Here is a 12,651-nt window from a genome sequence, read left to right as displayed (position 1 = left end):
GTATGGCATCACACCCTTGGCTTGCTGGAGAATAGTGAACTGTGCCTGTCTAAAAGAAATAGGGTCGTCTACTGTAACAAATTTCTCTCCGATCGTTCTTTTACCACGTAGTCTTCCCTCATGACGAGATTCTAAAACTCTAACCCTTTTGATGTCCAGATAATATGTGCAGAACTCAATGGCCTCCTTCATTGACCATCCTTCAACCATGCCTCTTCTAACCTAAATCTATTCCTAACATACCTCTTGAAAACTTTCATCAATCTTTCGAAAGGAAACATCTGATGCAGCTACATTGGCCCAAGGGCTCTAATTTTGTCAACAAGATGAATAAGAAGATGCAATGAGATATCAAAGTAAGTCAGTGAGAAATGTATCTTAAGCCTAACGAGAGTTTTGGCTATGTCCCGCTGCAGCTGCTCTAGCGTGGACATATCAATGACCTTTTTTGAGATCGCGTTGAAGAACGAGCAAAGCTTTATGATTGGGGCATGGACCTTTGGGGGGAGGATACCACGTAGGGCAACAGGGAGCAGCTGAGTCATAATGACATGACAGTTATGGGCCTTCATAGGGCTATAGTTGAACTTGAGTTCTCTCAGGTTCACTAGTCTCTTCGGGTTCGCACAGTAGCCCATTAGGACTTTGAGTTCATTGAAGAAAGAAATAAGCGCACACTTTTCTTCCTTCTTCAATGTCCATGATGCAACCGGAAGTTCAAACTGGCCATTCTCTAGCTCCATGGGATGCAGCTCCTTCCTGATTCCCAAGTGTTACATGTCCAGGCATGTGGCTAGTGAATCCTTCGATGTCCCCTGGTGTCCATCAAGGTGTTAAGAGTGTTAGCGCACATGTTTTTAGTGATGTGCATGGGATTAAGACAGTGGTGTACACTCAGAAATGGTCTGTAAGGTAGTTTCTAGAAAACCAATTTTTTCTTCCAAACGCTCTCATCAGGCGCTGCTACTGCATTATCCCCCTTCCTAAGGACAACCTCCAGTTTGTTGAGTTCTCAAAGTATCGTAGGCCCATCTTGATATTTTAGAGCTAAGCATTTCTCAATAGCACCGTTGAAATCTTTTCTGTTCCTACGGTAAGGGTGATCCTTAGGTAGGAACCTACAGTGTCCCATATAAATTATATTTGAGTTATTTGGTAGATTTACCGCATCAGTGTCGTCCAAGCACTCGCCACATTTAGTATAGCCTTTTGTCTTCTCTCCGGACAATGAACCTCGACCTGGCAGGTCGATGATTGTAGCGATAAGTACTCCCTTGATCGTGACATGTTCCTTTTTGTACTCGTCCCAAACATCTGGCACACTCTTTTTAAACATCTCCACTAGTTCATCGATCACTGGTTCCAGAAACACATCGATGTCATTCCCAGGCTGCCTTGGCCCTTGGATCAGTAGTGGCATCTGGATGTATGACCGCTTCATACAGACCCAAGGTGGAAGGTTATATATACATAGCGTCACTGGCCAGGTGCTATGATTGCTTCTAACCTGGTCGAAAGGATTCATCTCATCTATGCTCAAAGCAAACCAAAGGTTCCTTACCTCTCCACCGATGTCCTTATAGAACATAGTATTGACAGTCCTCCAGTCATGTCCATCGGTGGGGTGCCTCATCATTGTATCTTTCTTACGCTCTTCGCCATGCTAGCGCAATAGCTTGGCTGACTTTGTACTTGCAAACAACCTATGCACCCGGGGAGCTATAGGAAATACCAAATGACCTTTACAGGACCTCCTCTGGTCTTGGTGCCCTCATCTGATAACCCTTCCTTATACCATGGAGCTTCACATTTGGGGCACTTGTCCAAGTCTTTGTATTTTCTCCAAGGTACAATATGCAATCATTGGAACATGCGTGGATTTTTTCAACCTTGAGGCCGATGGGGCAGATCATTTGCTTGGCCAAGTATGTCTTTTCTGGCAACTCATTTTTTTCTAGGAGCATTTTCCTTATTATACCTAACAACTGATCGAAGCCTTTATTGCTCAATCCGTTTATCGATTTGAACTCTAACAGCATAATGTCGGCTTCTAGTTTGCTCATTGGATAATTCCTATACAATGGTGTTTTGCTATCTTGTCTTATTTTCTCTAGCTTTCTCAGCTGTCTTTCACTAAGACATCTGATCTCTACATTATGTAGCAGCTAAGAAATGCCATCGTTATCCTCGGTGTCATCAACTAGCGTGTTCCTAAACACATTATTAACTGTTGCCATAGGTTCCGTGTTGACACCGGGTTCCTTGTCAGCATCGTGGATGGCTACGTCAGGCATGTCTACATCATCATCATTTTCCTACAGAACATTCACACCAACCTCGCCATGCATAGTCCATATCGTATAGTTTGGCATGAACCCCCTGGTAATCAAGTGCGATCGTATAGACTCAATTTGATGAAAGTTCCTATGATTCTTGCAATCTTTGCATGGGCACAAAATAGGGTTCTCATTCCCAGCATGGGCTTTGGCATCGGTGATAAACTGGTTGATGCCATGCATGTACCGCTTATCCATTCGGGACAGATGCATCCACTCTCGATCCATCTCTACACAAAAAAATACTGAGACAGTAATTACAAAGAATTAATAAGAAATCGAGCTTCATGAACAACAATTGTTGCTTGAAAGTACCATTTTTGAAAAACATTATTATATACTAATTATTGGAAAATTGAAATTGGTAGCCCCGGCCTTGTAAATTAAAAATCATAGTAAAAAACAATTATTACACAATATTGAAGAACAACTATTCTACTCTACTTCTAAGAACTAATTATAGCATCACATACTAACAATGATGATCTTGACCACCATGGAATAATTAGCTAGGAATTTAAATGTGTTCATAGACACCAACCTTTTGGATGATGGATTCACCATAATTTGAGCCTAGCACAAATATCCAATTGTAAAAGTGCTCTCTAGAATGGAGAAAGAACTAGAATGAGAATCAAACAATGTAGCCATCAAAACGAAGCTAATTAAGCAATAAAATCAAAGGAGTCGATGTTTGTTACTAACCTTAAAGCAAAAAGATCAAGCCATTCTTCAAAATCCAAGCATTAGCTTCATGGTGAAGAGTAGCCGCAACAATGGAGGGAAGGGTCCAAGCGCGCGCCTTTGTTCTTGGGATGGAAGAGAGGAGGAAGGAGAGGATGGCTATAGCCTTTTTGTGTTGTAGGCTTATCACCGTCGGTTCTTGGCTAGAACCGATAGTGATAGAGTCCAATCACTGTCGGCTCTTGGCTTAAACCAACAGTGATAAGTGGCCGCCAAAACACTGCCGGTTCAAGCCACAAACCGGCAGTGATGTGGTCCTTCACTGCCAGTTTTAGCCCAGCTCCAATCATTTTTCATTTTCAAGCTCATAACCGGCAGTGAAGGGACATCACTGCTAGTTCTCACAAATCCGGCAGTGATGATGCCGGCAGTGATGTGCAAATCTGGCGTAGTGTAAGACAAATAGGACCAAGCGAACAGGCTATGAGTTGCTGCTGGTGGTTTTGCTTGTGGTGTGTTTGCATGTGTGTGGGTTCAGAAACATGCAGCAGCACGCCATGCATCGCGTGGATGCTGAGCAGGCGCCATGGAAGATCTGTCATCGTGCTTTGAATTGAACGCAGGTTTGGACTTATGTGCTCTAGGGTCAGGTCAAGCGTGCAACCGTACAACGTCAACTCTGGGCCGGGTTATTACGCAATGTGTTACACTCCTAAGTTTGAGCAGCGTCACCTCCCGTCGTTCGAATTTTTTACATTTTAGCTCTTTTTTTAAAAGTTTCTCACAAATAGATCTCTGGCGAAAAGAATTCAGAAAATGGACCCTTAGCTCGGTGCCATTGTTGCTAGCGCCGAGCTAACATGTCTTGGTGCCAGCGTCTCTGGCGCCGAGCTTCTAGGCATGGTAGATGACATGGCAGTGAGCTCGGCGTCAGAGTAACTAGCATTGAGCTCCCTGCCATTTAACCCCGGCCAACCTTCCTGCCCAAGCGTTCTTCCTCTTCTTTCTCCGTCCTCTCGGGTTTTTTCTCTCCCGACTTCACCCTACCTCACGAATCAGCATATTGGACCTTGGAAACTTTGATTTGATCCGTAGATCTTCGAGAGCAAGGTATCCTCGCTCCCCTCCTAGTTTTTTCGCATTGATTCGGTATGTATTAGTCAGATTTTTTGAACGTAATAATCTTCATCACTTAGGGTTTTATTGTATCCATCAATATATATATTATACAACCATAGGATGATGCCAAGGCATGGAAAAGCTAGCAAACCTAGGCATGTGTAGTTATGTTATGGGTTCATTGTTGTGCATCAAATAGGAAACCCTAGGTTTATGGTTTAATGTTAACTGCTTTGGGTTCTTCGAACGAAATTGGTTGTATTGTAGTTATGGTTCTCATTGGCATTTATTTGTGATGTTTTGATTTATGTTTGTTAAATTACATCCATTTTGTTAGATGCAAGAAATGTTTCGGGAGGAGTTTTGGCGAAAACAGGGTCATCCTCGAGAATTATACCCTGACGCGTCTAACAAAGATACACTCGTCCCTTCTGACCTCCCTGTCCCTAACTGTGACTGTGGTTTCCCGGCCCATGTTTTTTCAATCGAAACATCTAGACACAGCTGCGCATTGGGGGCAGATTGAGCATCGAAAACCGTAGGTGCAATCTGCACATGCACATATGGTTCCAAAATGGGAGGGTCAATGTGTGCCTGATGATCCATTACTAGGGTAAACCCATGAGGGATGGGATCAACTAACACTCAACGCACAACCACGTCCAAACATTGCAGCTGGCTCTTCATAGCCAATCTCACATAGTTCTCCCACTGATCCGCACAACCAATTGAGATCATTCGCCTAAATATGTTGGGAGGAGAACCTAGGTGCAGCACACCATCAACTGCAATGCCATCATCTCCAAGGCAATGCAGCTCCTCCCGAGCCCTTGCAACCATCTCTCTAAATAAAGGCCTATCATTGAATAGCATAGGCACGCTTTGCATGTCAACAAACTCAACATATCCATAGCGATCACTTTCAACGGTGCCTCCATGATATATGGTGACTAGGTTGTCCATCTAGTTCAAACACGTAACGAAACACATGTTATTTAGTCTAAATTAGATGATAGATAGTACCTAACAAGTACTTTCTAACTACAAACTAAGTAAATAAGATAATAACTATATATATATACAGTGTACTAACTAAATAGCTAGATCATATGTAGTTAACTAAATATGTAACTACACATCTAAGTAGCTATCTAACTATATCTATGCACCTATGTATCTATGTTTCTATCTATCGACATATATATCTCACTAGATCACTAACTAAATCAACTACCTGAGTCATCACATTAACTAGTAAATAACAAATGCCAACTAAGTAGGTACATTGCATATTCATAATTTTTACCTTTCCAACGACTGATCTGCGGACGTCGACGGAGTCGCAGCGGACGATGGGCGTGGGTCAGGCCGACGATCCGGGCCAGCGGTGGCACGGCCGGCCATTGTAGGTGGCGGGGTCGGTGGTGGCACGACCGATGACAGCGGTGGCGCGCAGCGGGCGCAGGATGCCCGGGGCTCCTCGCGGTGAGTCCGGCTCGATGGGCGCGGGAGGCACGGCGGCCGCGGCCGAGGGCGGCGGTGGGGGCGGCAAGGCGGGCCGCGACCGAGGCCGGCGATGGAGGCCAAGGCGAGGCTAAGGCGAGGACGATGGTGGAGGGCGGAGGAGGGCCGCTGGCCGCGGCGCGGGGGGGGGGTGGCCGCGGGGCGCGGGCTGTCCACTAGGGCATGGCATGGGGCGGCCTCAGGGTGGCCGCGGGGCTCGGGGCGCGTGAGCGGGCTCGGGGGCGCGGCGCGGCACGACGTGGGCGAGGGCGGCCGGTGGAGGCAAGGACGCGGGCGGCGGCGGTGGCGGCGGAGCTCGGCTCTGCTAGGGCGAGAGAGGGAGAGGAAGAGAGGAAGAGAGGCGTGGGGCCCATAGGTATTAAAAGGCTCGACGCCAGTCACTCTGGCGCCGAGCTCGGCTCCAAGATCTACGGCGCCGAGCTCGGCGCCAGAGTGACTGGCGTCGAGCTCACTACCATGTCATTTACCATGCCCAGGAGCTCGGCACCAGAGATGTTGGCGCCGAGACGTGTTAGCTCGGCGCCAGCATCAATGGCGCCGAGCTAAGGGTCTATTTTCTGAATTCTTTCCGGCAGGGGTCTATTTGTGAGAAACTTTCAAAAAAAGGGCTAAAATATAAAAAAAATTGGTCCCGTCATCGGCGATGCATGACTTTGACCTCGCCCATCACATTCATTTCACAGCAACAAGGCCGGCCCGGGTGATCCGATCCAGCTCTCTCCTACTTACTCCCTTCATGTTCTAAAGAAAGTCGTTTTGAGGTTGTCTTAAGTCAAATATTTTAAACTTTAACTACAAATAAATTCTTTTGGTTGAGTTTGAAAATATAAAAGTGATATAAGTAGGTTCATCTAAAAAATGTAGTTTTATAGAAGTAGATATTGACTATATCCTATAAATATTTTATAACAAAAAGTAGTGGTCAAAGTTATTTTTTGAGACCGTGTCGATGCCCAAAACAACATTCTTTAGGGACATGGAGGGAGTACGGGTTAAGAAAAACTCGTCCGCAAGTGTTCCGAAATGGTCGGAGAATCCCACCAAACAAGCAAATTTGCTCTGCATCCTCCCCTAGAGTGCTGTTAAGGCGTGTTGTACACTAGGGAGGGTCTGATCGTCCATGTTCATCTCTTTTGACCTACTAGGGTGCAGTTAAGGCATGTTGTATTAAAATTTTTCTCTATCTTAATACAAAGACACACAAACCTTTTGCGTTATCGAGAAGAAGAAAAAACTGCTCTGCATCCTCCCTTGGTAAGTGATATATGGTGTCAAGTGGAGGAACCGAGCATCTCCTATAAAATGTGTTTGGTTGGTGATCTACCAGATATTGATCCGCCGAATGACCAAAATCGACGACCTAAATCCGCTGCCAGGCAGTTAACTACCTTGGTTGATGGTATAACCAAATACTCCCTCTGTCCTTCAATAAGTGTCGTTCTCCTTTATCAAGGAGTCAGACTCTTTTAACTTTGGCCAAATATATGTACAAGAAAATATTAATATTTGTAGTACATAATTAGTATTGTTAGATAGATCGTAGAATCTATTTTTGTAATAAATTTATTTGGAGATACAAATGTTGTTAATATTTTATATAAATGTAGTCAAACATAAGAAAGTTTAACCGACACGAATACTATAGCGACACTTATTTAAGGACAAAGGGGGAGTAAGCTGGTAGTCTATGTAAAGGAAAGAAAGTTTGCTTCTCCGTTTGCCAAGAAGGGTAGGTGTGGATTCACATTAACCTTCCCCGTCCAGCAAATTCTTGCCTTGATCAAGCAAGAGGCGGACCAATGGATTGACGCCGGGGGGCTCTAGGCTAGGTAGCTTAATTCGTGAGTAATCGCTTTAGTCCCATCTTTTGCTAGGGAGGCCAGTGCTCATTGTAAAACAACACCCCATCCCTAGTGCACCGCAGCCGTGTTGCGTCGTTGTAACTCTAAACTTTTCTTGATCTTAATGAAATGACACATAAATCTTTTGTGTATTCGAGAAAAAAACATTAACCTCATCTTTTTTTTGTACCCTACAATACCAAAGGCGTGATGGAATCACCACGGTCACGGTAAAAGTAGACTCCGGCGACATTGAGAGTAACCAGCGTTCTGTTTTTTTTTTTCTGATAAGCTATGACTGAAAATACCGTTGACTGATCTGTTATGAGAAAAAAAAATATACTATTCGTTGACTGAAAAATACAGCTTATAAGCCAAATGAATAGGGCGCAGGCCCCGAAAGTGAAGGAGCGAATCCAGATAGCTGGGCCGTCGTTTTCGCAAGATTAAAGTGAAAATCTCGCATTGTTTTTGGTAGAGTATAACCCCGTTGATTCACTGGCGGTGGAAAAGGCTAGGCTCGCTTTAATTTCAGTGGACGCAGCATCTCCTCCTCCGTCGCCGTCGGCGAGGGCGGGAGCGACGGGAACAGACTACAGAGAGGAGAGAGGAGAGGGGAGACCCGGGCGGGGCCTGCGTGGCTCCCTGGTTTCCTTTGAAAAGTTGCCTGCGCACCGCAGCGCAACCAGAAAAGAGGATGGCGACGATGACGACGGCCGCGCCCAGATTCTGGGTCCCGTGAACAAAGGCCACGGATCCGATCGGCCTTGTTATTAAAAAAGAAAAAGATTGATGTCTACTCTCTCTGATTGTGAACGGAATGGGAATTGTTCTAGTTTCTAGAAGAAATCCGATCCCCGGCGAGAGCGACGCCCAGCCCACCTCCCGATATTCCCGGCGACCGCTGGCCGGTTGCATTGGATAGGATTGGATTGGATTCACCTGCGCGAATGACCGCACAGCGTGTGCAATGCATGCGAAGCGTCATCAGACGCGTCATCAGCCGACACCCCGGTCAGAATTTCCGGGGGGAGTCGTACGTGAAAATACACCCAGCATTTCTCCGCCCGTGCCCGTACGAGAGTGGCACCACGGGTGCACGTGCACATGGCAACTTTGCCGTCGGTCGGTCGGGTCGACCACAGTTGGCAGGCCAGTCAACCTCCCCGCCGAAAAGCATCGCACGGCATGCACATGCTTGGCCTTTGCGCGGGGTGCCACACCACGCCACGGTAGGGTACACACACCGCACACCGCCGGACGCACGCGGCCGCGCCGAGCGTAGCAGCCGTTGACCCGAGGCAAGGCTAGGGGATCCAGCGCGGGATGGGGCGGGGCGGCCTGGCGCTGGCGCTGGCTCTGGCGGTGGCCTCCGACACCCGGCGGGGCCTCACGCACGCCGACGGCCCCCCACGACGACCACCCCACGCGGTTTCCCCACCGTCATCCCTTGCTCCTCGCCTCCTCGGCTCGTCCTCCTATAAACTCCACTCCGCTCCGCTCCGCTCCGCTCCACCACTCGCCTCCCCCTCATACACCCCGGCGCCATTCCCTCCCTCCCGTCCCGTCGCTGCACTGCACTCACACTAGCAACTAGCTTTCGTTTTCAGCTCAGCTCTGCTCCACCAATCAAACCAAGGTCCAACCGTACGTCAGAAAACACTAACAACCAACATGGACGCCATCTCCTGCCTGGCGCCGCCGCCGGCCGCGCTGCTGGCGACCTCCTACACGGACGCCGCCATCGCGCGGGCGCTCCACTTCTCCTCCACTACCATGTCGCCCGACTACTCCGCCTCCGCCTCTTCCTCCTCCCTCAACCACCACCAGCACTCGCCCCTTCTCAGCGCCCTCGCCGACCTCCCGTCGCCCTACTACGCGCCGCCACCGGTGCCGCCGCCGCACGCCGTGGCCGCCACCTGCTGCGACTCCGTGCTGGTGGCCGACTCGCCGCGCCGCCGGTCCTCGCCGACGGCGGGAGCGCGCGCGGGGAAGCGCCGGTCGCGGGCGTCCAAGCGCGCGCCCACCACCTACATCAGCACCGACCCCGCCAACTTCCGCCTCATGGTGCAGCAGATCACCGGCGTGCAGGCGGACGCGGCGTCGGCCGGGGTGGAGGTGATGATGCTCCAGGTCCAGGCGTCCGCGGCGCTCGACGCGGCCGCGCTGCTCGGCGCCGCCGCCGCCGGGAACCCGCAGCTGCTGCCGGCCGGCGACGAGGCGTCAGCGCTTCGTCAACACCAGCTCCAGCAGCAGCAGCCGTGCTTCCCCACGCTGGACTCGTGGAACGTCGTCATGTACGAGACCAACAGCGTCGAGATGCTGTGAGCGTCAGGGAGCTGGCGGATCAAAACGGCGGCTGGCGTCGATCGACCGGCCGATTTATTACTCTCATGCGTGCATGCATTGCCGGCCGCCGGCCGCAAGCAGCGTAGATGTATGGCCGCAGCCAGGACGATATGATGGATCGAGGAGGAAGGAACAAGCGTAGTATAGCGTATCTGTTGTACTGTACAGCGTCAGCATGCATGCATCTGTCTGCGCGGTGTCGATACGTACAATACTAACTAGCTCCAGATTACCGTACGTACGTGCTGGTGCTGGTGCCGGTGCCGGTGCCGTAGTAGTAGCTTTAATTTACCAGCAATTAATCAGCAGCTTCAATTGGTATGGTTCATCAGGATAAGCTAATCAAAGCAGCTAAGCTAATTTTATACCAGTTTCATTTCGATCTGCATGATGCATATATGCAGTTCCATATACACATTGTACAATAGTAAGATCGAGTGCTGAATGCAGACTAGATCCCGATCCATGGAGCGATTCGATGTTCGAAAAGAATTATCGACCAATATATGGCATTGAAGTGGTAATTTAATTACTTCTCAAGTAGATGCAACAAAGTACACATTGATAGCACGACACCACCAATAACACACGCAAGAGCAGAGTCGGAGTAGGTAGCCTAGTCGAAAATTTGTGATATATGATCTGGACTTGAGAAAGAGAGCACGACTAGCGTTGCGGTTGCGTGCTTGAAACGGAAAAGCATAGTGCCGGAGCTGGCTGGCCGGCCGGCCGGCCGGCGCAGCAAGGGAAGCAGCTGGCCAGGCCGGAGCGGCATCGACATTCATGGCAATGATGGACGGACGGACGGCAGGCGGCGCCGCGGAGGAGCTTCCGGCATCGTTGTGGTCGTCGTCGGCCGGCGGGGCGGGACAGCATGCCAGGAATGTTGTGGGAGCTGTTGCACCATATTCCTTCTGATTTTGAACACAGTTCCAACAGCATCTAAGGATCTGTTTGGCCCAATAATCCTCGTAGGTTATTAGTAGGGATTGAGATGAAAACTATTTTCTACTACATATACTTTAGGACTTGTTTAATTTGGCAGCACCCTGATTCACCCATATCCACATGGTTTGGAAGTGATCAAGGCAGATTAAAATGTAGTCAAACAAGTCCTTAATCTCCTCCGATCTATATAGATTGTGGTGAATTAGAGTGCAGCTAAACGATCCTTGGGTTGGGTGGGCTGATAGTAAGAGCACAGAGGCGGAGACAGTGGGAGAGCGTGAGGACGGCTACCTAGAACCCTTAAGTTCGTATAGTTTGCACAGTTTATTCTTCTTCCAAATTTGAATAAATTTCTGAACAAAATATACAACGTTGATTCCCAAAAAATCGCGTTCTGCCGGAGGAGACAACGATCGTGGGGCGGCGCCGGCGGGGATTGAGCTGCTCCACCTGTCAACCTGTGTACAGTGTACAGTCAGTACTACGTGGTCCAGTGAAGTCCATCCCCGCCCGTTGTAATCTGTTTCTACCGACCCTTGATGAACAGATTTCCGGCCCAACGGGCTATATAGCCATATCATGGGGAGGCCTTCCGGCCCAGAGCCATCCATATGAGATTTTTTTATTTTTAACATTTTTTAAATTATTTTTAAAACAGACACTGATTTTTTTTTTCAAATCTAACACTTTTTGGCCGCGCCTATTCGCACGGCGCGGCGAATTCAAGCTGCCGCGCCATGCATGGCGGCGCGCCAGGGGTGCTTACGTGGCAGCGACCAGGGCCGCTGACCGATGACGTGGCCCAGCTCTACCGCGCCGCGCGTCGGGACTGCCGTGCCACGTATCACGGCGCGACAGCCCCTTGTACAGGCCTGCGGCCCGGCCTCGCTTCCCTCTCTCTCTCACACGACCCGTTTGAAGCAGAGCCGCCACCACGCCACGCCACCGCCCTGCCCGTCGCCCGCCAGCCGAGCCTGCACGTCGGCCGCCCGCTGCGCCCGCATGAACCCACCGCGCTCAAATGCACCCGCCACTGCCGCCGCCCGCCCTCACTGCTGCACCGCCACTATACACCGCTCCCAACTGTCGCACGCCCCTCTCTCTATCCCGTGTCCACCCGCCGCCGCCGCCGAGGCCAGCACCCGCACCTCCCCCCTGCGACCACCAGCCTCCTAGCCCGGTCTAGCGCGCCGCCGCCGCGAGGACGAGGGCACGCCGCCACCACAAGGACGAGAGCACGCTGCTGCCATGAGGTACTCCCCTTGTGTATTTGTTGATTGAATCGACATTGTTAGTATAGTAAGTTAGTACAATAAGTAAAGTTAGTATAGTTAGTATAGTTAGTAAAGTTAGTTAGTTTAGTTAGTATAGGTAGTAAGTCTAGTTAGTTATTGTATTTAGTATAATTAGTTGTTGTAGTTAGTCTTGTGTAGGTGTTAATATTAGATTAGTTAGTATAGTTATAGTTAAAATATGTATTAATATTACTATGGACAGTACGTACGACGATTTCGATGACTTGATGAAGTTTCTTGAAATGCTTTTGTAGATGGATTGTTGTGTTAGAGTTTTTTACAGAGGAAGTGTTAGGAGAGAAGATGGTATGTTTGAGGATATGTAAGAAGAATTAGAATGGTTTGATAAACCTCCTAGCATCAACGACCTTTGTGTCCGTTTGAATGTAAAATTTGGCGGTGATTTCACACTGAAGGGAAGGTTTGATACCAGGAAGACTAGGGCACATTATGTCCTGATGCCCTTGCGCGATCCTACTCACTGGTCCCGCTACACTAGGGTGCTCCATGATTTCAATGTGCCCATGGCGGAGGTGGTGGTGGAGAATGGGTATA

General features: G+C 49.0%; 1 protein-coding gene across 1 annotated transcript; it reads left to right on the top strand.

The window, feature by feature from the left end:
* Positions 1 to 8,885: 8,885 nt before the first annotated feature.
* LOC136552962 (calmodulin-binding protein 25-like) lies at positions 8,886 to 9,990 on the top strand. Its single transcript, XM_066544536.1, has one exon. It carries the CDS (start codon positions 9,179 to 9,181, stop codon positions 9,830 to 9,832), a length of 654 nt encoding a protein of 217 aa, XP_066400633.1. The 5' UTR covers positions 8,886 to 9,178; the 3' UTR covers positions 9,833 to 9,990.
* The last annotated feature ends 2,661 nt before the right edge of the window (positions 9,991 to 12,651 follow it).

Source organism: Miscanthus floridulus, chromosome 4 (genome assembly GCF_019320115.1).
Source record: "Miscanthus floridulus cultivar M001 chromosome 4, ASM1932011v1, whole genome shotgun sequence".
In the NCBI taxonomy this organism is placed as follows: domain Eukaryota; kingdom Viridiplantae; phylum Streptophyta; class Magnoliopsida; order Poales; family Poaceae; genus Miscanthus; species Miscanthus floridulus.
Note: the sequence above shows the minus strand (reverse complement) of the source record. Positions and strands in the feature narration are given on the sequence as shown.

Coding starts and splice junctions, on each gene's coding strand:
- LOC136552962 (XM_066544536.1), top strand. CDS start 9,179: ATGGACGCCATCTCCTGCCTGGCGCCGCCGCCGGCCGCGCTGCTGGCG.